Source organism: Xenopus tropicalis, chromosome 5 (genome assembly GCF_000004195.4).
Source record: "Xenopus tropicalis strain Nigerian chromosome 5, UCB_Xtro_10.0, whole genome shotgun sequence".
NCBI lineage: Eukaryota > Metazoa > Chordata > Amphibia > Anura > Pipidae > Xenopus > Xenopus tropicalis.
Genome location: NC_030681.2, coordinates 111351285 through 111377431, shown reverse-complemented (window position 1 = coordinate 111377431; position 26147 = coordinate 111351285). Strand labels below are relative to the sequence as shown.

Sequence of the window (26147 nt, the reverse complement as noted above, 5' to 3'; positions counted from 1 at the left end):
TGGATCCTAGCAACAAGCTCCTTAAATTCCAAACTGGAGAGCTGCTGAATAAAAAGCAAAATTATTAATTATTAATTAAGACCAATTGCTAACTCTCTGAGCTCTTTTAGCAAATCAAAATAAGGTGCCTGCTTCATTAATTCCAAAATTATTTCTGATGTAAAGGCTAATGTCCCACATTGCAAATGCAATTTTTTACCCATTTATTTTGGTGGCCCTGCATAGCCTTTTCTAAGATGCCTAAATGCAATAGGTCCTGCTATGACATCCCAGCTACCCTGTTCCACTGCTGCTGGTGGAGAGAGTTCTGGACAGTAATATTTTAATCTATGGGTGACCTTTCTTTACAATCATTTAAACCATAGGACTGCAGTTGTAGCTCTGTATAGCATGTAGCAAGTCATTATTTGGTATAAACAATGAAGGTCTTTTAAAAAAATAAATCACCCCAGCATCCCTGCTGGAAGGGAACACGAAACCGGTGATCATTGCATCCTTCCATGCATTAGTATTCACTAAATTTAATGCAGATTGTATATGACCCAAAACACATATGGTTTATAGGTAATCTGTGATTCAGCATCTCAGCATTTATTTACACACTAGATGCTGCAACATTATTAATTTCTGGCCATAGGGCAGCATTGGCAGGACAAACTAGTTAAGCTGTGCTATGAGAGTATGCTTTAGCATATCCATTAGCGTCTGTAGAGATGTCGATTGTGAAATCCCAGTGGCCCTCCTCCCATTATGACAGCCCCAGCCACCTGAACACTGTACTCACTCTGCCTGTATAGCCTGCTCTTCAACAAAGCAGGCTACGTCAGATAATTCCATGCTTGCTGGAGACTCCCTGTCAGTTTCTTCCATCAATCTGAATCTGATTTATAGACAAAAACATCAGTAACACAAAGTTTCTTGCCTGGCCCCAACCCAACTCATACAACGTTCCTAAGCTCTAAGATCAATAGCACTTTTTAGATAAGAACAAATTTTGCATGAAGTAACTAAAATTCTATATTAGCTCAAAATGTTTTGTACAAAAAGAAAAAAAAAATAACACTCCATTAAAACATTAGCAGGGTAGATATCTGAAGCTGCTAATTTATTTTATGAGTAATCCAACACCACTGGTACATGAAGAAAAAATCTCATGTATTATATAAGAGGAGACAACTAGGATATATTAAAGGACCAGTTAAGCCAAACATGTTAATTATCTGACAGGAAATAATATTTTTGTTTATAGAATGTACAGCAATCAGCACCCAAAAAGCTAAAGTACAGTTTCCAAATTACAAGTTCCTCAGCAGCAACTCACTGCTAGACAACAAAATAATCCTTAAGACACTTGACAGAACTTGTTTTTTGTCTGTGTTGGTGGCTTACATAAAGATGTTTAAAACTTGGAAGTAATAAAGAAATGCTGTCCACTTTATGTGAGTTTATTTTATCTCAACTGAGCATTCTGGCACCAAGGTCTGACTGTCACTGCTCCTCATATCCAATATGGTGCTTTTCATGTACTAATGTCAGAGATGGTGACAGGAGGACAAGGGCATTGTGACTGAAGCTGTTTGCTACTAGAGGTCAGTGGCACTAAAACTATTTGGTGTATGCCAATAGCCTAAGGGATCAAATATGTAAATTGTTTCAATTTGCTTCTGGTACTAACCACTTTGGGCCAGTGCTTTAGGGGACATTTCATTTTTAAATGCAACGACATTGCATTACCTTTCCTGTGGGTGACAAAGCGCTGGTTAATACTTTCAAATCCTTACATGTGCCAATTTGGATGTGTACAGAGGGGCAAATATTTTTGTATACTTTGTCCACATATATACTGTAGTTTTGTCCCTCAACTCTTGAGTGTTGAACCTTTTTCACTTATACAGAGGTGACATATTCAACAGAATATTACATTGATTCTATATGTCACCAATCTCTGTCCCAGTGACATTCAGACCCACTATGGTCTGGAAATTCCAGAGGAAACCCTTACTGTAAAAAAAAAAAAAATTATACATATATAAAAACTACTTGTAGTAGTGCCCTGGCTGGAACAGAACCAGCTTCTTATTAGTCAGAGCTAACCCAGCCAGGTGTTTCCTTTCCCTGCCAAGGAATATATTACACAACAAGTGCTCTTCCTAGATGAGGAAACTAGTTAATATACAGTCCATCACAAACAGACACCTGTTTTACATCCCAGCATCCAGTTTAAACTCTATGGCTTATTCACCAACAAGTTCCTTATATACATCAATTTTTCTTTCACAGTGTGTAGCAACATCCAAGGGGTTGGTGAGCAACATGTTGCTCACAAGCCACTGGTTGGGGATCACTGAGAAATTCAGTACTTTTGGTAGAAATTCTGGAAAGAACTGCATGATGTAATTTAAGGGTGGGACATGGGTGGGTGCTGTTGCTAGGTGGCAATCCTATCCCTAGAACAAATGCTGTTTGTAGGTCATAGATCCCTGTAAACTCTTCTTTGTTCTATGGGAGATTGCCACCTAGCAACAGCTAATGGGAGAGTAGCTCACACAAAATAAAAGATAAAGTTGTGCTCACCATTACGTTTTAAACCATTCAGTGGGGGTGCAATGAGGCTGTGACCACAGAATCACAGAATTCATATAGACAATAACAAGGGATCCTCTGCACTCACCCATTTTATTATATATAATATTCAATATTTATATAATATTCTATATGTAGGGATCCCCAAAATCTGGGTCCCCTAGGTTGGTTACCCCCAGGATATACCCCAAGGGAGGGTAACACTTTAGTAGTGGGACACCTTGGGTGGTTTGGCACTATAAGGGTTAACAGGGAGTTAGCTTCCCTGCAGTTCTATAGTTAGGCCACTGGGTGCACACAGTATATAAGGCTGTGCAGCCATGTGCCTGCAGGTCTTTCAGCCTGGGACCCCTCTTGGATAAGAGGTACACCACAGGTCAGCATTAGACAGTTAGAGAGTTGTTATAGACCACTCTAGGAGTGGGAGACAGGTTATCTAGTTGGGCAGCGTGGCCCCGACAGGAGGTTTAATGGATTAAGATCCACCAGCACTCATAGCTGGAGTCAGGGTATAAAGTGCTAAGTGTAGGAGATTTGCCTAATCCAGGGGTATCTAAGTGGAAGTACCGGGGTGAGGTCTGCTGAGGGGGTGTCCGCTTGGCGTGTAGTACCGGGAAGTGCCCTAGAGAGGGGCTTCTGGCGAGAAGTACCGGAGGGAACCTCTAAAGGGAATCATCTGGCGTGTAGTACTGCTAATATCTCGTGGAGAGAGGGTCTCTTAAGGAAGAGGGAGTATACCCTGACTGCCTCATTGCTCCTGTATGCAACCTACCTGTCTAATACATCTGTACAATAAATAAGTTCCACTGGTTAAGCATTCATCCAGTGTCCTGTCTCTGCATATCTGGAGGATCCACCTGCCTGGTAAGCAACTACCCCAGGGAGGGGGCAAGGTGCCAGGAGTGCTGGGAGTCCCCACACTGCAGTACAGTATCAATGTCCCAGGAGGGGAGTTATAGTTCATTCTATCCCTATCCTGGGTGGAGGCACGCCAAAGTACAAAGTAATAGCTGTTCCCCCATAGTAAGCGGGGCTCAGGACTCCTGAAAGCGCCAAGTATAGTGATATATCAGCAGGTAGTGCCACATATAATCATAAGTGGGCTACATATATATGCCCTTCCCTTTAAGCAAAACAGGGATTGTTTGTCCATATATTGAAATATACTTCAAGATGGCCAACTCCTGTAGAACAAAACATATGTGTCACTTTGGCTTTCTGAAGTCACCTCATAAGGAAACTTCTGTTTAACGTGATCTACTTGCATAGCTTAACTTTCTCATGGATGCCTAAGTGCCTATTTTTTTCTTTGCCCTTTCTCCTTTCTTATTCAAATAATCCTCTCCTTCTCAACCTTCATACCCAACTTGGAACATTTGGTGCTTTGCCTTGTTTCTGTATGTGTTTAAGGAAATTGCCCCCTTTCTGCCCTGCAAAAATCTAAAAAGTGCTATTTCAGCTATCCTTGTTGACCCACTTTTTGAAAAATGATGGTTACTATTTGTGCTTAAAGGGGTAATTCACCTTTAATTAAACATATAGTAGGATGCGGACAGTTATATTTGACAATATGCAATTATATTTTTTTTTTTGTGGCGGACTTAATTTAGTTTTTTGTCCAGTCTGGAATTTCAGCATCTAAGAGTCCCATTTACCATAGCAACCAGGCAGTAATTTGAGAGAGAGACTGAAAGATGAATAGCAGAGGTCTGAATAGGAAGGTAAGTGAAAGAAGTAACAAAAACAATAAAGGTGACAAATAGTAGCCTCAAAGAGCTATAATTTATTGGCTGCCTGGTTAGTGACCCCCATTTGAAAGCTGGAAAAACACAAGAGAGGAAGGCAATTATATTAAATACTATAAAAATGAATACCAACTGAAATGTTGGAAAGAATAGGCCATTATATCAGTTGAACTACTCCTTTAAATAGAAAAGTGTCATCCCTGGTACTCATGTTACATTGTTTCTACCTGCTTAATGACAAAAAAACAGCGATCTAGTCTGGCTAAATATAAAATGGTAATAAGAATAAATGTTTTACAAGCAGAGTTGGGTTAAATGATTTAACTGAGGCAAAAAAAAGTAAATGCTTATATATAAACAATGCAATTCAAAACTATCAATATTGTGACAGAAAATAACTTATTACATAGTAACATATTAAACATAGTAAGTTGGGTTGAAAAAAGACATACGTCCATCAAGTTCAACCATAATACCTATATCTAACCTGCCTAACTACAAGTTGATCCAGAGGAAGGCAAAAAACCCCATCTGAAGCCTCTCTAATTTGCCGCAGAGGGGAAAAAAATCCTTCCTGACTCCAAGATTGCAATCGGACCAGTCCCTGGATCAACTTAACCCATAACCGTGTATTCCCTCACTTGCTAATTCCCACCCACCAAAAATGTAATCACATGAGTCCCTCTGCTCTGGTAAGGGGGTGTATTCCCTCACTTGCTAATTCCCACCCACCAAAAATGTAATCACATGAGTCCCTCTGCTCTGGTAAGGGGGTGTGTTGGCAAATGTAAGGCAGGTGCAAAAAGGTACTTGCCTTGGGTTTCAGCACTTTTTAGCCCAGCTCTGAGTGATTCAATTCCACGCAGCTCCACGCAGTGTTGACTGAATGTATGAATGACTACACATTGACTTTGCCCACATATGGGATGCCAGTGCAACAGCCAGATGCTGCAACATTCCAAATGCTACAGTTACCACTTTTTAGGTAACCTCTGCTCTAAGCTGTGTGAAAGTACACACGTACACACCATGGTGCATGGTAGATTGGTCACATAGCAAGGGAACTAGCAATACATTGCTAAAAAGACACCGGTGTCATTTTAAAACTGAGCAGCAGAAATATCAGCTCCAACAGTTTTGAATGCAACCATGTCCAATTTGGAGCAAAGTGGTCAGTGGGAATTTATTAAGTTGATGTTAAAAAGTGAATTGCGCTTGTTTTTACACTTTTTACCCCGTCTTTCACACAGTAAATGATCCTTATTGTATTCAATCAAGTCTAAGGGGCACATTTACTAACCCACGAACGGTCCGAATGCATCCGATTGCGTTTTTTTCGTAATGATCGGTATTTTGCCATTTTCTCTGAAAATTATCGCGACTTTTTCGTTACCAATACGATTTTTGCGAAAAAACGCGAGTTTTTCGTAGCCATTCCGAAAGTTGCGATTTTTTCGTAGCATTAAAACGTTTCGCGCAAGTTTTAACACTACGAAAAAATCCGAAAAGTCGTAAAGGCGCCGAAAAAATCGCAAAATGTGTCTTAGTAAATCAGCCCCTAAATGTGTCTTTGTGTACTTTCACACAGCTTAGAGCAGAGGTTACCTAAAAAAGTGGTAACTGTAGCATTTGGAATGTTGCAGCATCTGGCTGTTGCACTGGCATCCCATATGTGGGCAAAGTCAATGTGTAGTCATTCATACATTCAGTCAACACTCAGAGCTGCGTGGAATTGAATCACTCAGAGCTGGGATAAAAAGTGCTGAAACCCAAGGCAAGTACCTTTTTGCACCTGCCTTACATTTGCCAACACACCCCCTTACCAGAGCAGAGGGACTCATGTAATTACATTTTTGGTGGGTGGGAATTACACACCCTCTCCATTGCTCTCTAGGCATGTGCCTCTTTTGCCTACCCCCAGTATCAGCACTGCCTTAAGTCCTCTAGACTAGAGCTTAAAAGTCATGGGTTACAAGGAAAGGATTTGGGTTTGTAAACCCCATGAATTCCACAGCAGTGACTTCTGAATTCTAACAACTGCTGGGTCCCACAACAAAATGAATTTAGTGACCTTGAAGATGTACTTTTACACAACTTATCCTGTCATTTAAAGCTACACTTTGGTAATACAGATTTGTATACCAACAAAATCATGCCATCTAATACATGCCAAAAAATCTGACCATAGAAGCCATACAGAATTCTGCCAAGTCCACAGCTTTTTTACATGGGGGAAGGATAGGGTTGCCACCTTCTACCCTTGACAAAAAACACAGACCTATGACATAAAGCCGGAGCAGTGACAGGAGGGCATGTATGTGACAAATATGGGTGGGGCTTAGACATCAGAGGCAGCAATTGGCCAGATTTTTAATTGAGTTTCACATTTCTGAAACCCAGACAGATTTAAATGGAACAGCTCCGAGAAGAAAAAAAAAAACTGGACAAGTGGCAACTATACAAGCCCTTAGTCTGTAGCCTTGTGTCTATGGTCATAAAACTCTGTATTGACTTTATATTCCTGTAAACTGCAACAGGGTGTACATTATCCCCTATTTACATTTTGTATCTATGTATTTTAAAGTAAATATGTATGGCAGCAAAATATCGATTTTCTAAAAGTAGCAAGTGAATGCCTTCACCAACAAGCGTACAATTTAACTGAGCATCTGCAGTCTTAATTAGCAATATAGATATATCTATTTGCAGTGCTGCCATACTGGAAAGGATGTAGGTACACTGTTGTTTTCAGTTGTAACTAAAATAAAGCCTAAGAAAAGTAGCGAAGAGTCAAATATGCAGCTTCTCATTTACTGTGAAATGTCTGCAAAATGTGTTATTATGCAAGGCTTGGTGGGTGCAACTTCCACTTCCTGCTGTCAACTCAAAAGCAAAGGAACACTAGTGTTACTTAAGTGCTAATTGAAGATGGACTGAGTGGTGTGGTGGATTAAAACAAATTGGAACTTATGTAACAGCTATTGCATCTGATAAAACTTCATGCAGTCTCTGTTGTAAGATCATAAGCAGACAGGCATTTCTTCAGCTTTCCAGGACAACTGAAGTGCCCTTTTACTTACAAACCATACTTATTATTCATGTATTTATTTACAGTCAGTCAGTCTGGAGCATATACTGTATGTAATAAGTTAAAGCTCACAACCAATTTATTATCCCTAAATTGTATTAATTTGAGAATTATACCACCTCCTTTTATTGGGCTTTTTGGAGTAATCCTGCTTCTTATAACTGGGTAACTTTTTCCTCACAGTGTTTTGTGGAAACACTTGAGTCAGTTCACAGTTCCCTTAGCTTTACTCTATCTTTCTACAAAGGTTTCTGTTTTGTAAAGACATGGTGTATCACAAATAAGAGGTAATATATCACGTAGCAACCAATCACCATCTAGCATAACAACCTGATTAACCTGCTGAATACCAGCTCTCCCATGACAAGGGCAGCATCAAATTTGTGGCCCTCTGTTTCACCCCTTTTCACTTACCCTTTTCCTTTTCCCCTTATCGAACACACTCACACGGCAACATTTTGTGGATAGAAAAGGCCGCAGCCGTTTATTTGCAACATTATAACATTTTCCTTATTCCACACAACCCTATTTAACAATAACATCTTAATGTAATTAAATAACATATCTTAATCTCTTGACAACAAAATAACAATAAGCCGCTGAAGGCTGCTTTGGGGAAGCTGTACCTGCCCCTCACAATCAGTTCCTTGAGGTTAAAACCCCCTTACTCTAACCCCCACAGCCTCATTTACCACCGACCTATGGCTGTAATACCTAGCCTCAGGCCTAACCTTCCGCTTGCCTCTGGGATCCTCGGCTGCGACTACAGTTCTCTACTTCACCTCTTCCTTACTACTACCCATTTTTTCCTCAAATCCGGGAGGGAGGGAGCTTGTTAAACCAAAATGGCCACCTCCCCTTATGCTCCTCCCCGCTTATCTCCTTCTCTGTTCTCTCTTAGCCAATCCCTGCCTGGACTACATTACCCATCCTCCCTAGCACCAAACACCTTCCCGGGCCTTTTCCTATCCTTGTCATGGCTCCGTGCCCTCAACTCCTTCCTCGCTCTATTCCGGGGCCCCCTTATCTCTGCTCCAGAGAATCACTCACTGAAAGGTGGGTTCCTCATTTCATAAATGCTATAGGGGCACTGGGTATGTTGGGTTGTTACCTGGTAAAAAATATTCTTTAAGCGGCAACACTATGGGGCTGATTTACTAAGACACGATTTCGAATCCGAATTGGAAAAATTCCGATTGGAAACAAACATTTTGCGACTTTTTCGTATTTTTTTCGATTTTTTCGGCGTCTTTACGATTTTTGCGTAAAAACGCGAGTTTTTCGTAGCCATTACGAAAGTTGCGCAAAGTCGCAATTTTTTCGTAGCGTTAACACTTGCGCGCAACGTTTCACGCAAGTTTTAACGCTACGAAAAAATCGCGACTTTGCGCAACTTTCGTAATGGCTACGAAAAACTCACGTTTTTACACAAAAATCGTAAAGACGCCGAAAAAAAACACGAAAAAAAATCGCAAAATTACCGATCATTACGAAAAAAACGCAATCGGACGCATTCGGCCCGTTCGTGGGTTAGTAAATGTGCCCCTATGGGTGTGACAATTTTATTACATCCCCAAAAGATGAATTGCTGTGTCAGGTATTATGTGCTTCCTTTAGCACTTGGTGGCATGTCAGGCTATAAAATGACAGCCTGGTGGTCCTCAGCATTAGTCTTACATTAGCCACATGCCGTTTCTCACTGTACCCATACATAAACAACACTTCTTTCTCTTAGCAATTTGCCAGTGATTCTGATAGTGACCTCTATCATACTGTACCTGGAGCTGCATGTTTCAGACTACTGCCCTGTTAAACATTTCCTCCTTGGCTCTCAGAATGCTTGCTTGTCCAACATACCACCTCTCCTGCAGCACACTTCCCTCACACCCGTAACAATTACAAGCTGTCAGGCTTTTGTGACTATGTATATACTATGCACTGTAACATATTTGTAGTGTGCCTCCCCTTACACTGAAACAAAGACAGTATTAGCTGTTGTTTTTACTCCTTTTGTGCTGAAAGAAACCAACTCTTTATATCCAAATCTTGTAAAATCTAGTGGTAAAAATATGGCTCCCCATAGAATGAGAGATACAGAACAATGTTGGTTTTGAGAAGAGATAACAGAACAAATGCAGCAGTTTCTTTTTATTAATGGAAAACCATAATAAATAGAAACCTTCATAAATGATGTAAACAGCTGGTAGTGTTAAAGCACGTGGTTCTCTGATATTCTTACACATTCATCTTGCATACTTTCTGTCAATGAAGAATAACTGTAAAAATGGAAGAATGCAGTCAAACTTATAGGGGTAGTTCACCCTCAAAGAGAAAAATACCTCCCTTTTTGACTTGAGCGTATTCATTTGAGCTTATGTAGAATTACATTACCACTATATAAATTCCAACTTTTTTCTTTACACAGACATTAGTGAATTGCAAGCATAAAAAAATTGTGTGCGTAAAAAAAAAGGTGCATGACAACAGTGAGAAAAAAAAATGCCCATTGACTCCAATGTCTTTGGAGTGAGAAAAAAAGTTGCGTGTAAAAATTGTTGCACATGTGAGAAAAATTGTTGCATGCGCATTTTGAGAATTTTTAGCCGTTTTGCAAACTTTTTGACAAAGAAAAATGGGACAGATTCGCTCATCAATAGACATCTTCGATTCCACTGATTGAACGGAAACCATCCTAACCTGTATGCATTCACCGGTTGCATCCACCCCCTTCATTTTACAGTGTAATGCAACCCCTCCCTCACTTTGATCCACTGATCCACTTACGGACTCTGGGACTTGACATCTTTCTACTTTCAATAGTGGGATCTGCACATGTTCTCTGAAAAGCAGAGGGAATCCATAGTTTCACAATGGAACAAGGTTAGAGAGGATTATACTGTTACACTGTGAGCTTATGGAAGGGGGGAGGGTGGTCCCAGTGAACAGATTTAGCCTATCGTGGTTATCCTTCAATCAGTGAAATCAGGTATGTCTGTGTAAAAACATACATTTATTTCTTGCAGTTCAGATGAGGTATACAATGTAAGGCTAGGTTGATATCTGTGCAGCACAGAGGACTGCCAAATCCCAAGGTTTGTCATTGAACAGACTCCATGTTGGGCCAAGGCAACCTGGTCTGCTTGGCCCGCCCCATCCAACCCCGCCCCCATGTGTGTCTGCATGCGCAAATGAGCGCACAATGCGTGCACACATGGTGGCAGGGTTGTCAGGGCCGCTGCAGTGAGGGGAACGGGTCCAGAACTAGAGGTAGGTAAAAGAATACCTGCCTGGCGCCCCCCCACCGTAGCGCTCTAGGCTGGTGCCTCTTCTGCCTACCCCTAGTTCCGGCCCTGAACAGATTATTTAGAAACCTATGCAACCCCATATAGTTTCTCATACAACTTCCAATTTAGTAGACTTCCTTATTTGCAAGGTTTACTGAAGGGGAACTCTTTGCAGTGGGCATAAGTATAGCCTTTGGTCAGTCCTTTTGCAACCACAAAAAGATTCATATTCAACATTTCTATCTGTTTTGAATATATGTGAATGCCATGTAGACTCTAGAAAGTCCAAATAAAAATACCATATGTTTAAACAGTTTCACATTTTTTCTCCCTTAATGGATTCACAACTTTGGTCTAGTTCAAGTATCGTGAATTTATTGGATTTAATTAAAGGAGATGGATTTATGTTTAAACTGTTCAGCATATGAGCCTGGGGTTTATGAATGCACTCTGAGAGTTCCCTCAAGGCCAGATTTCTGTGCAGTGCAGGATCACGCGCATGCGCATCATTTGACTTAGGGCCGTATTTATTATGCTGTGTAAAACTAATTCGCCGAAAAAACGGAGTAAAAAGCTGTGTAACATAAATGGAAAAGATCGCCATCTGAACGCCGGATATTACGCCGTTTTTTTCATAAGTTCCGGTGGAAGAAAAAACGTGTAAAACAATTACGCTGATTTTACGCCATTTTTACACTGCGAAGCCTGGCAATGTGTGGCGAATTTTCTTGCCGTTTTTTTACACAGCATAATAAATATGCCCCTAACTGTACACCCCGAGCACAGGGGGTGTGCGCCTAGACCACAGTGCTCTATGTGTAAGCAAACTTTAGGTGCGGCTGGGTGGCGTGCTGCCCAGGGCTGGCCCTGAGTTTCCCTACTCAGTGAGAATGTTTTTCATGGCTCACACTATGTACAGTGTAGTGTATAGCTTCCAATAAAAGATTTTAGGGACAGGATGTAAATCTCCATTAAAATATGAATAAAAAGTGTGCTTATTCTATTGCATCTGCATAGTCATCCAGCACTGAAAATGTTAAAGGGCCATATGGATTAGGAAAAGGATATATTCTTTGTATGGATTATTTTCTCAGCTAAGATATTTTGTAAGGAAGTTAGTCGTTTCTTGTTTCATTATCGTCTGCCCACTGGAGGGCACTGTTAATTAGGATTTGTGAGTGTGGTTGCTTATGTGAGAGATTTTAACTGCTACCACTAATATGAAAAACATATAGGAAATAACTAGAATGTTAATTCTACTTCACTATAAATAGGGAAAACATTCCCTATGGTTATCAAAAAAATTGTATATATTGTTCTTGTTATATATATACACATATACACTGTATATATTACACATATACATACACACATTTTTTTATTATTATTTTTAATAATAAAAAATAGGAAAAATAGCTTCAGCAGGTATATATATCAAGTGTACTTGATAAAGGGTATTGACCCGAAACATGTTGTGTTACCACTACCCATAATAAATGTTTTGCAGCAAACCTGCTAAAGCTTTTTTTTTTGGATTTCAACCTTTAAATTGTGAGTAAAAAAAAAAAGGCAGCAGTGCTACTAGCTAGTATAGATAGCTTTATGTCTGGCACAAAAAGACAAAGTTAAAGGAGAAGGAAAGGCACTTGGGGTGCCAAAATGTTAGGGAGTTTTCTATTGGCCTTGGATTAATTGCACCATGTTTATTTACAGAAAAAGCACAAGGCACTTGATTATACTAAGCTTGCTTGGAAATCCCTATTAAAAATATACTGTATATAGTAACTTCAAGTGACAAGGGGACACTTATGTATGAATATTTAAATCTTTCAGATGGAACTTTTATTATACATTTGTTTCAGTGAGTTATGTGACATTACACCACTAAGCATTGATTGCAATTACATCACTAAAACTTTATATAGTGAATAATTTATCCCTATTGTAAAATATAAGGACAGTATAAGCCACTGAGAAGTTTCATGACCACATAAAGTTACGAAGCCAAAGGCTTGGTCACAGAGACTGTGATCAACAGGAAACCACTATTTATTACAATATACATTTCAGTGAGTTGGGATAAAAATTAAAACACTGAGCACCAATTATATATACAGTATATAATTTACATCAATTTAATTTGTGTATTATATATGTATATAATTAAATCCAGACAGGGATTTGTGGCAAGGCTACAAAGGCCCGAGCCTTGGATATCAAAAATTAAGGGGTTGCATGCTGGCCAGCCGCTCCTTTTGGGACTAGGCACATGGGATATTATACTTACACTGTATTGAAACCTGTCTTTACTCTTTGCATTAAAATAGAGCAGAAAATTGAAGGTGGGACAGAGGTAAAATCTTTTCCATCTCTTTGCTGCTTGCAGGCTTATTATGTTCTTACAAAGGTAGGGTGTGGTGAAAGCAGGTGATTGAGTCCTTTATGTTTAAGAAAAACCTTTAACTGTTGGGAGGTGCTGGGAGCTGAAGTTAAACAAAAGGTGAGAGTGTCTTGAGTTTTACAGTTCAACTTTGCACCAGTAATGGGGCTCCCCAAAATCTACCTAAAGGTGACTAATTCTAATAGTTATAATAACAGTAAACATTTTTACACGATAATTAATGTTTTATGTTTGCCCAGAATTATGAGGATATAAATATATGTTGCAAGATCCCACTGTCAGACAGTTACCCAATTTCCCTTTTATTTGACTGCTGTTATTGCAATAAACTTAGGGGCTGATTTACTAATTCACGAATTCGAATCCGAATTAAAAAAATTCGGATTGGAAATGAACATTTTGCGACTTTTTCATATTTTTTGAGATTTTTTTGTCGCCGTTGCGACTTTTTCGTAACCGTTACGATTTGCTTGTATATTGTCGCAACTTTTTCGTATTGAGTGCTCGTAAACGGCGGGCAAAACTTTCAGACTTTGCATGATTTTGGAAGCCTCCCATAGGACTCAATGGCACTCTGCAGCTCCAACCTGGCCCAAGGAAAGTCTCCCATAGGGCTCAATGGCACTCTGCAGCTCCAACCCGGCCCAAGGAAAGTCTCCCATAGGGCTCAATGGCACTCTGCAGCTCCAACCTGGCCCAAGGAAAGTCTCCCATAGGGCTCAATGGCACTCTGCAGCTCCAACCTGGCCCAAGGAAAGTCTCCCATAGGGCTCAATGGCACTCTGCAGCTCCAACCTGGCCCAAGAAAAGTCACGATACTGAAACTTGAATGAATCTGAAACTTTCGTAACAGTCGTAACGGCTACAAAAAAGTCACGACAATTTACGAAAAAAAATCGCAAAATACCGATCATTACGAAAAAAACGCATTCGGACACCTTCGGACCGTTCGTGGATTAGTAAATCAGCCCCTAAGTATGAGGAGGTAGCATTTGTTCTTATAAGTGATGTCTTTCATATAAATATGTAAAAAAATATCTGTTTGGAATAGTGTTGCCCAGAGAAATGGCTGTAGCTTACCAAACTAGTAGCTGAATGGGAAAAGCAGAACAGAGATCCATACTAATTTGATCCATTTTACACTTCTTCCACAGCCAAAGTAACAAATGCCACTTGTGCCAGGAGTTAGATAGGTTTGGGCAGCGCAGAATGAGAGTGTACAGCCAGTTTTGCACAGAAAATTGTATTGCCCAAACTGAGAAGTCAAGGCAGTTTACATATGAACAGGCACAACAAAATCTAAGCAACACACATTTAAGCTAGATAATTCATAAGTGCATATTCAAGGCCACTTCCCAGTACAAACAACAAACCAGGATATTAGAGTGCATCCTGGTATTTATAAAAGGCTCTCCAGTACCCAATAGCAGAAGGAGAAGCTAGTCATAAAATTGCTAGCCATCCAAGAAAAGAGAGCACAATTAGGCAATTGCTGAGATATCCAGTTTCTCACAGGTTGTTTAACTGGCTCTTGGCCAAATACTTCTTCCCATATCGCATCTGGTTAGTATTATCTATCATTATTTGTACTACACATTCCTTCCTTCCTTATCAACCCCCTCCTACACCTGATAACAAACAACTTCCTTTTTTACATTTGTGGACATATTTGCTTAGGAAAATAGTACCCACAGAACACTCCAAATATAGGTGGTATTATCTTCCTATATATCTTTCCCCCACCTACTGTACTTGCAACAGTTGTTCTGGAGCTCACAAACAAAGAGCTTATTAAATATTATATGCTTAGTTGCGCTTTACTGTTCTAGTTAGTTCTGCCAGGGTCTGTCATGCAAATTTATACTAGTTTCACACAGCTACTTAACTATTTGAATGCTGTCTGTGGGACATCAGCAGAACAAGTACAGGGCACAGCCCACATTAAAAATAGAAGAAATATAAAAATCTTGATAGACCATCCTGCAATCCTTTTGGAATGCAAATGATCTGTCATTTATATAAGTTGCCAATGCATCTTGTCTGTGGGTTCTGATTACTCAGGTTGTCAGCCTAAACAAACAATGGAAGAGTGAATGGTGACCAAGCAGATAACTTGGAACTAGGAACTTGTGTAAGCTTTAAATGGTATTAGTTCTGTGATTACCTGGCCCCTTGCATAGTTCACACTTCAGATTCAGGCTGTAAACCCCCTGCATTGTTTAAATATGTAATCCCCTGTGTTCTGCACACCTTTTAATCCCCATATTGTTCACACCTCAGGCTCAGGCTATAAGCACCCACATTGTTCACCTGTGCACACCTCAGACTATAGGAGCAGTAGAAACCCACAAATAAACCCTGCACAGTACAAAAAGAACATATACTGAGGTGGTACTGCAATTAAAAAGTTTATTAATATATGCTTATTGTGCAGACTGCAGGAGCAGTGCCAGCATTGTGTCATTGTATGCTGCATGTGTGGGCCATACTCTGCCTGCCCTATGCTGCCTGTGTGTGCCATACTCTGCCTGCCCTACCCTGCCTGTGTGCCATACTCTGCCTGCCCTATGCTGCCTGTGTGCCATACTCTGCCCGCCCTATGCTGCCTGTGTGTATGGCACACTCAGGCAGCATAGGGCAGACAAAGAATGCAACACACAGACAACATAGGGCAGGCAGAGTAAGGAATACACAGGCAGGGTAGGGAAGGCAGAGTATGGCAGGTTTTTGCTGTACTTCCACCATTAATATAGGTATGATCATGTGATAACATGGGTGTGGTTTCAAGTGGGTGTGGTTTAAAAAGGGGAGTGGTCAAAACTGGCCGGAACCACAGAAGTTGGACAGCACTGACTTGGAGGATCAGCCAATGTCTAGCCATCTTGAACTATTTGATTGACCAAAGTTGACTGGCCAGAATAGAACTCTAGCATGTTAGCATAGTCTGAAACTGCAAAGGGGTTCACGTTCACATTTTCATTCCACTGATTGGCTATAACTTTATTATAATCTTGTTTCTAAATGGAGTTAGAAAATTAGCTATACATTTACATTAGAATATATTGTTTTAAGAATTTTAAAGAAACAATTCCTGGCGCACCCTTTTTTTTTGAGGAACACAAGTGCCTTGAGGTATAAGAACAACTACTTTATCTGCCAAGTGTGACCTAATTCTTTACATGCTATTATTACCTTTCATTTTAAACTGCAAGGGACTCCATAAGGCATGTATACAAACTACAAATCTTCTGTAAAAGTCAAGCACAAAAACAGCAGCACTACTCAGAATAACTTAAGAGGTGCAAACCCATAACTTTTATTTATGGGTTTCTGTGTGTGCAAAAATAAGTTATGAGGTTGCTCTTAAGCCATTCCAATGACTCCATAAGCCAGGACAAACACATCCCACTCTAACTCATCAGTCGTTTGTTATGCCACTGTTTGGTTTCAACTTCCAGAGTTACCTAGTATGCAAAGTTTAAAAAGTGAATTTTGAGAAAAATATCCATCAGGGAGCAGCAGAAAAATATAATTTGATGAAAATGTGTATTTTGCTGTGGTGTAACTATAAGCAGAACCATCATCTGCTTGTGGTCTCTAGAGGTATAGGTGGTGGAATGGGGCACTGACTTGTTAAAATGTATTTATGAGTTATGTCTTACTCCCAAAGCTTAGAAACCTAGATTTATATTGCTGAGAGGCACAGTAACTTCTACCACTTATGCCACCTTTAGGGTAATGGCCTACAGGGAGATTAATCACCCTCAGTTAAATCTTGGCTTCCATGGGTGACTAATCTCCCCGAAATGCCTTTCCACTGCAATAAAGTGGAAAGTAAATATAATTAATCGCCGGTGGGAAGGCATACACACCACTTTCCAAAGTAGTACGGTTTCCGTACTGGAAACGAAGCGACACGTATGCCTTTTCACTAGCGATTCACTTTATTGCCAGTGATTAACTGCAGGCAACTAATCTCCCCATTGGCCTTTAAACTTACAAGTAAAGGTGGCCATACACATTACAATAACATACTCTGCCTGCCCTATGCTGCCTGTGTGTGCCAAACTCTGCCTTCCCTACCCTGCCTGTATGCCATACTCTGCCTGCCCTACCCTGCCTGTGTGTGCCATACTCTGCCTGCCCTTTGCTGCCTGTGTGCCATACTCTACCTGCCCTACCCTGCCTGTGTGTGCCATACTCTACCTGCCCTATGCTGCCTGTGTGCCATAATCTGCCTGCCCTATGCTGCCTGTGTGCCATACTCTGCCTGCCCTACCCTGCCTGTGTGTGTCATACTCTGCCTGCCCTATGCTGCCCGTGTGTATGGCAAGGGCATGGGCATGTCCAGTTTGCTCCAACAAAAGATATTATAGTTATTTGCTATTAGTATCTAATACCATGGGTGACTAATCGTAAATCGCAGGTGAGAAGGCATACGTGTCGCTTTCCAATTGAATGGGGTTTCCTCCTGCAGGAAACTTTGTGCGACGTCTGAAAACAAAGCAATACATTTGCCTTTCTACTGGCGATTCACTTTATTGCTAGTGATTAACTGCAGGCAACTAATCTCCCCATTGGGCCATTAAACTTAGAAAAAAGGTGTCCACAACAATTAGTCACAGGAAAGATTGTTTGTCCACTCCACTAGTCAGACATGCAGGTAGAAACAATAGAATTCAATCTCTATTGACGATTCAGCATTAACTTACATCCAATGTTCGGGCGCCTGATAAAAATTTTCAGACCTGTCTGATCGGCAAGATAACAGATATCCAAGGCTTTTGCCGATATCGGTCTCCTCATCAACCCACCATACGTGCACCAAATATTTGCAAAACCGTGTTTCGTATGATAATATTAGTGTATCGGCACCTTAATCCCCTGTCTATGGGTATGTCCAGTTTGCTCCAGCAGAAGCCTTTAATGTTATTTGTTATTAGTATCCATTAGAAATAGACAGATGCTATCATATTGCATTTGCTGGGAGAACTACCCAAAACATTAGTTTTTACAATTACATTAAATCAAAATGTTTTTAACTTTGTTCTGATAGATCAGGGGTGGGCAAACTACGGCCCGCGGGCCACATCCGGCCCGTCAGCCCTTTTAATCCGGCCCGCCGTCTCCGCCCCCCTTAAAAGAATGAAGGGCTCTGATTGGTTGTGCCCCATGCGTGCGCACAGCGTCAGCACGCACAGGGCGCAACCATATAAAAGAATGCACTGGGGAGCCGGGGAACAGAAGGACGGGATGGAGGAAGCAGTGGGTCGCTGGGGAGGAGCTGAGAGGCCCCATAATTTTTTATGGCAGCCCCGGGCGTAACGCTGTCCCGGCCCGGTCCGGCCCGTATGTTAATTAATGTGGCCCCTGAGCTAAAAAGTTTGCCCACCCCTGTGATAGATTATTATAAGCACTGTGTAGATCAGGGATCCTTAAACCATATGTTGGGACCCTAAAATAGATCCCCACACTGTTTAGGGTAGAGCTCCATGATCCCCTTTAAGCCAGTGAGATGTTTTCCTACAACAGAAGTTAAGACTTATGTACAGTAACATTACTAATTCTATGGCAGTTCTCTAATTTCTTCCCTCAGTATTAAGCAGTTAAAAAAGAAGTGTTTTCACTAAATTCATTGGTGGTGTACTCTAGTGCATTCTAAGGGCTCTTACACATTAGCATTTTATCTGGCACTCTCCTGTGGTAGATTTCTCCTGCGCTCCTCCACAGTGGAGTGCAAGACGAAAAGCAGAAAAAAAAGAAAAGAAAGAAAAGACACAGGCGCATCCAAGCTTCAAACGCAGGTTGAACACATCACGTTGTGTTCCACCAGCGTTGGTGCTTTGATATGCCTGTGTCTGTACGTCTGATAAAGATAGCTGCGTCCTGCGCATCCCTGTGGTGAAATACAGGAGAAATCCACAACCTGAACATACCCAACATAAATAAATCTTACCCTTCTATTCATTTAATCATACACAGATATATTTCCTGTATTTAAACTCTATCAGCTATGCTTTGCCCATAATGGCAATATTGTGACATTACAATGGACCAAAAAGCACCACTACCTTAAAGGACAAGGAAAGGCAAAGTCACTTGGGGGTGCCAAAATGTTAGGCACCCCCAAGTGAATTAAACCTTTTAGGAACAGCACCAGCCCGGGGTAGCTGCAGCGCTTCCTCCTTCCTGTTTCGCGCGCATGCGCAGTAGAGTGAATAGTGGAACTTTAACAGAGAAGTCGGCTTTTTACTCTACTGCGCATGCACCGGTCGTGGGGTCCCGGCAAAACGAAGCAGGAAGCGCTCGCTACAGGTACCCCGGGCTGGTGCTGTTTTTTCCTAACAGGGGCACCAGCCCGGGGTACAAGGTAAGTGATTAAAGTCACTTGGGGGTGCCTAACATTTTGGCACCCCCAAGTGACTTAGCCTTTCCTTGTCCTTTAATATAAGGCAAAGCAAACTTTGACGTTAGTTTAAACCTGTGTTTTTAGTTTTCTCCACCATATGATTGTCACCTAGACAGTAAAAACAGGTCACAAATGGTGGCAACCCTACTTCGTGACCTCAGAACCAACAACATTCTTCATCTATGAGAAATAGGGTTGCCACCTCACCCCATTAATATCGACCACATATTTAGGGTATTTATGTTATTTATTAAAAAACTTCACAAGAAAAGATTAACATAGGTGAAGACACGCTGTTAGTGCTACTAGTAGCAGCTAATTGACATGGCTACTAAAACAGACAACACTGATTATTTACTGATAATTGTCTCTACCTGTGTTTTAGCAGAGGCAATTTTCAGTATTGTCTATGGCAGGGTATTTTCTGGCGTTTAGTAACCATGAAAAAGTAGCTGTTACTAGTTGCTCTGTGTGTCTTCACCCTTAATTCACATCCTGCATGGCTAATTAGCAATTAATTTAAATGCATGCTGCAGGCTAAACTGATTTATGTGCTGCTGTGTACTATGAACTAAATTAATTGCTAACTAGCCATGCTGGATGAGTATTAAATATGTGGCCTGTATTTAAGGGGTGAGGTGGCATCCCTAATCAAAAATAGCTGCTTCTCACACAAGTGTGTGCGCCTTTAGCTAGGATTTTTCTATAGACAAAACTCTCATCTTAGCACAAAGTTTTCACAGTAGCATAGTACTGCATTTCACCAAAACATTTTTTAAATAGTCTAAAAATGTAAATTTTGAATACCCTGGAAAAGTTTACTAATGGCACTGCACCCTTTCCAAAAGCCCAATTTTCCAATTCTAGTCTTTAAGGAGACTTTAGGTACTAATCACCTTGAGTTTGTATGTGTATTTATATGCCATTTCAGAGGTTTTTGATTGTTTCAGTTGTTTACTCCTATGTCTGGCTTCTAAAAAGTTACTACTTAGATGTTTTAATTAGAAGTTTTTCAATGATGAGTCTCCTCTACCCTTTGTAGGCATAGTGACATATCACAAGCCTAAAATTAATAGAAGTGCATAAATATAGATACAGTATTATGTGATGTACAGATTTCTTTATTTTACTCGTATAAAGGTAAAAGTATAATGTGGGTCACAAATCATTCCCTCACCCAATACAATATATTGTATATATATATTCATTAGCCAGATGCAAGGGATCACCATCACAAAGGGCACGTCACCTCTTCCCATATCCACTTATTAAAGATTCTGCTATGCTGACATTTTTCAAACCTACACTAAAAACCACTGTGCCGTTTGCTGCTTCTTTTCCAGTAATATAGGGATTAGCATGTATTTATCTTGTGGGAGTTTAATGCAACTAAATGTGCAACTAACAGTTAGGAGGAGGGGAAGCATAGACACATGACTATAACACACATTTTTTTCCAGAGTGGTGACAGAGACCCAATGAAGTTCTGTTGTAGCTACAAGCAGCAACAGCAAAACTAATAAATAGTCACAAGTAGTATAGTAACAAGTATAGTCCACTATAACATTATCCACTCAGTTAGATTTATTAATGGATCAGAAGTCCTCAGATGCCTAGAGATACTAGGCAAGGTATCTGCCTACGCAGTTGTGAGGCAATACATGTAAATATAGTCCTTGGTCTGTACTGCACAGTCCTACAAGTCTGTTTTGATTCCCAACCACGTGACAAATTAAACATCTATTTTTGAAAAATGGAAAACCACACACGCTTGCCTCACTTATTTACGTTTGCAGTTCAATAATGTTAGCAGACCATGCGGAAAATTGGGGCTGCTTCTAGATAAGAAGGGTTGCACTGAATGCATTTCATTGAAATTCAATCAGTTTGCAACCCAACAATTTGAATTTATTAACTCTCCTTGAGTGTTTTCAAATGACTCAGTACAGTAATAGTAATTACAGACAGCCATGTACTGCACGTAGACACATATATACATACTTTGAGATGAGGACAGTTACAGAAACATATCAAAAGCAGCACCCTTTCTTTCTTACAAGCACAAATACTCCTGTCACATTGCCATAGTACAGAGAACAACCCCCTCAATACAAGCTTCCTGGTACCCTGCAATGCAGCACAGAATCACAGACATAACTCTCCCATGTTACCTGTGCGTGACAATGCCGTGTCGTAAGATTCTGTTTCTAGAGCCTTGAGGAGGTGGTGGTGTTCAGTGAACAGCTGAAACTGACTGCAGGCTAAAAGCATCCGGATTCATTGAGCAACCTGTGAGACACACCCGCTAACAAAATAATGCAGGCAGCTTTTCCAGCCACTTAATGCAGTTACTATAAGCAGCGAACAAGTCATTCTGCATTTAAAGAGAAAGCATACATTTCAGCATTGATTAGTTGGGCTTCTTGGGACAGATTTGTATGTTTTGTTATACATTGTGCTCATGCTAAAAATTAGCACTGTGCAGGGAAGTTTTAATAAATGGGCAAAAGGGGCAATTGCGCAGGGCCTACCAGGACTGGGGGCCTACAATCAGACTTTTCATCTGATGCACCCCCCAGTATTGTCAGGCCTCTCATTTTAATCAGCTGGAAGAGGTAAACATATTCCTGTATATTATTTTTAATAGAAGCTGTCATTCGTGATCACAGTTTATCTTTTCCCAACACTGTGGTATTGGCTACCAAGCCTCGACGTCATGTCTGTTTAAGTAAGCACAGATTTTTTCTGTATTTCCTGCCTTAATGTATTCAAATACTGAATATTCAAATACTTAGGCCTGAAGGCAGGCCTAACAGCAATGTATTAGATTAGTTGCAGGGGCCCACCAGTGAGCTCTTTGTTTTGGACCCATTGGTACCTTAAAGGACAATGAAAGGTTAATATAACTTAAAAGTAAGTCTAAAGGCATTCTTTTTAAGTACTTACTGCATATCTAAATTCCCAGATCCCTGCTTGCTTCTCTGAGATATGGTGCTGGCAGCCTACAGCAGACTACAGTGACATCACTAAAATCTCTCTGTCCTTCCTGTAGGCTGCCAGTGGCAGCCTTCCTATTCTCTGAGCATGTGTGTAACTTGATCCTGTCTCCTGTTCTGAGCTACACATGCCCACCAGCCAATCAGAAGCCGATCTGGCAGAGGGGATGGGGGGAGGGAATGAAACACATGTGCAGTATGAAGCAAGGAGGGAAAGGAAGGGAGAATACTTTTTTAGAGATGGCTGCCTGTTCTAGAAAATGTGAAGTAAGTGTGACTGAGTAAATATTTGATTAGGTGAGCCAAAAGTGTGGCATTTTTACTAAACAATAGGAGGACTATTGGGCAGTATGCTTTTTAAATTTTGACTTGCATTCTCCTTTAAAGCAGCCCTGACACTGAGTTGACTGTTATAGGGTCCTTGTAGATAGTAAGCTCTTTTGGGAAAGGCCCTCTTCACCTCTTGTATCGGTTATTGGTTGCTTTATATGCTACTCTGTATGTCCAATGTATGAAACCCACTTATTGTACAGCGGAATATATTGGCACTTTATATACAAATGTTAATAAATGTTAATAGGGAGGGCTATCTGTATTTATTTTATACAGATAAATTAAGGTGGAATTTGAGACTATATAGATAGACTATAGTGGGGGCAATTGCACCAGCAGCACCCCCCACCCCACCCCCAGCAACTGATCACATCATCAGATTTGAAAGGGGACACTGGCAACACAACTAAACCGAACTAGGGTGGCCCTAGCCGGAACTATTGGTAGGCAGAAGTGGCACCTGCCTAGAGCTCAACGTTTAGTGGGCCTCTGGCAGGAGCCTCTCTTGCCTACCCCTAGTCCACGCTCGCTTATCATTGCCCCGACCATTACGTGGTGTGGTGGGGGCAATGACTGCCCACACTCCAACCCCCCTGGTGCTGGGTTGCTTGGGCCCGGTCAGTGTGGCCCTAGCAATGCTTGTATGTAGCTATGTCTGCACAAGAATACAGGTTTTGATACCACTGAATACAACTCTAATTGGGCAGATGAAAGGGGCATATTGCAAAAATATGGAAGTCCATGGAGTTGAGCATAGAGCAAATATACTAAATAAATAAAATATTTATTTTAAAACACATTACTTTTGGTCTTTGGATAACAGGTCTTCACAATGTACTGCAAAAAAATTATTTAGGTATTGATTGTCCTTTAAAGGATGTTTTTGTACTTTCTAAGTAGTTTTATCTTTTGAGATTTTTCTGAGATTTGTATGACTGGCTAATGTTGGCCAGATTAGTTTTAGTTTTGTTGCTGTTGCTGAATGAGCAGATGACATTGTGGGCAATATGTGGGTGAGGCAGGACTGCAGGACTGTGCTGTGCAGTTATCTCTAGGCACATTAGGTAATTGTGTCTCTTGGATGACTGAATATTCTGCTTAGTTATGTCAGGAAAGGTTCATGTTTTGGCAAAAATTGATAGAGAAGCGGAGCACAGAAAAAACTTGAGAATAAAAACATAAATTTATTTCATCATTTAAAAATAGGTCAGAGCATATTCACCTCTTTAGCTTAACGCGTTTCGTGGTAACACCACTTCCTCAGAATTGGTCCCATGATACTCACATACCTTCCAACAGTTTGCTCTAAGCAGTGTATTTATCAGATGGTGAGTTCTAATTTTCACTCATTGATAAATACGCTTCTAAAAATCTAAAAAAAAAATCTAAAAAGATGAATAGACTGGGGGTGAGATTTGATATATTAAGTTCTAAACTCACATTTTGATAAATCTGCCCCTTGGTGTTTTTTGGGCACATTCTGGGTCCTTCTGGGTGCAGGCACAACTTTAAGCATAGCAGTGGTTTGTCAGCCTGTGCTAATTTGCAGGCTGGCAATCCACCCTGTGTGTCCTTGCCCTAAGATGTACTCTTGAGTCTGGAGCATCAGATGTAAGGAGGGCTTTCTGCCTGATTTTGTGGCAAGAACTGCAACTGAGATGGGATACAAATAAGATTTGGCAGTTCTTGGAAAGAACTTTAATGAGGAAAATAAAAAGTCTATACTGGAGCAAGAGAGTCCAGGTCATGATGTCATGCTGTCTTGCTCTGGGTGCTTTTTTTCTGTAGGTAAAGCAAAATGTTTATAACCATAATGTTTGCTGACATTCTTTAACCAGGAGCCATCTAGCAGTTGGTTATTGCAAATTCATACAGGGGCTTTTAAGCTGTGAAGGGGTATTTCAATCAGCTTAAATTGCTTGAAAAGTTCTCAGAGACCTACTTATAGCGTCTTGACCATCTAGGATATCTGTTTAACTCTCTGGATGCTTTTTTTGTTTACATTCCCTAGACCTTTGTTTACAAAAAATATAGATGTATAGTTGTATACAGTATGTATATATATATATAGTTGTGTATGTATTTGCTTGCAGCTTCTGGAGTCAGCTGCTATTGATTCTTTGGTTATAGCTTTCCTTATAACTTCCCACAGCCCTCCTGTTATGTTATAATCTCTACTGATGCCAGGAGTTTAAAAGCTAGTAGTGGCCAGCCAAATGGAGCCATAAACTGAACTCACTATAGCAGAAACAACTCCACAGATCTCTCATCAAAAGAAAAATAACATAATGCTGTGTCAGCAAGGGTACTCCCACTGTTCACTAGGAATATGTTTAACCTGTGCCTTGCTGAAAGACTTGCAAATACGTCTCCCAGCAACACGCTTTGTCAACATTGTTTTATATCCCTGTAGTAAAGACAAAATATTTCTTCATATATTCTGTAAAGTACCTTCAGGAATCCATTTGCTCCATTTGACAAGATGTTGCTCTCACTCTGTGACTTTACTCAGTGCCCCTGCAGTAAAGCTTCTGTGGGCATGGCTGAGTTGTGATTCTGTCAGTATGTAGGAGCACGGGCAGCCGAGGGTTCCCAGAAAGCAGGAAATGAGCACACCAAAGAAATCATGTGTCTGTGGCCTTCAGTGCAAGCAGTTGACAAAGGGAGGGACCTTAGTGTTAGAATGCCAGCGTGCTAAGAAAATGTAGACTTGGTGCTGTGCTGAAGGGATGGGGCCACACTGCTCTCTCTAACACATTTACATAGTAAAACACTGCTCTTTTTCAAGTGATTGAGAGTAATGCACCTGTGTCTTCTAATCAAAATAGAAATCATAGTGATATTCTGTAAAATAGTCAACAGAAAGCTCACTCGGTATATACAGGCATAGGATCAACTACTGGATCTGTATACAGCTTTAGTATTATTCCTGCAAGAAATCACTATTTTTTAGTATTCTGTGATTTTATTTAAGGCACTTAATGTCACTGACATTTTCTTTGCTTGCACAACATATTTAATCACAGTAATCATGGAGTTTAGCAAACTGGAAGATATTGCCATACATAGATACGTGTGTGAAAATTTCTTACAAAAAAAAAACAGTTTTTCTAACTATGGTTTGCTTTCACTTTATTCTATTTATTTTCAATATAGTGGCATTATTAGGCACAGAGAACCTCATTTATCTGCCTTTGTGTATTTAGTAAAATGAGCAGGACATTTTTTGCTGCCTGTGTCAATAATAACAATGATATATGGAGAGTCTTATAAAAAAATAAGAATGCTTGTTTAAATTTACTAAGCAA

At 40.4% G+C, this 26147-nt stretch overlaps 1 protein-coding gene and 1 long non-coding RNA gene across 3 annotated transcripts in view; one reads left to right on the top strand and one right to left on the bottom strand.

The window, feature by feature from the left end:
* The window catches only part of pld1 (phospholipase D1), a 96419-nt gene extending 71010 nt beyond the window's left edge, over positions 1 to 25409 (bottom strand). Inside the window, exon 1 of one of the 2 annotated variants that reach the window (XM_031902209.1) lies at positions 25291 to 25409. Coding sequence is in view for 1 of the 2 variants with exons in the window: in XM_031902206.1 (XP_031758066.1) it covers positions 21682 to 21781 (100 nt within the window). In the remaining variant the exon portion in view is untranslated. Of the gene's footprint in view, positions 1 to 21681; positions 21795 to 25290 lie in introns of those variants that run through there. The other variant, XM_031902206.1, reaches the window with a different exon arrangement.
* LOC116410869 lies at positions 17 to 1436 on the top strand. Its single transcript, XR_004222700.1, has 2 exons — positions 17 to 124; positions 237 to 1436. It is a non-coding gene; the product is annotated as an uncharacterized LOC116410869 (long non-coding RNA).
* Positions 25410 to 26147: the final 738 nt, after the last annotated feature.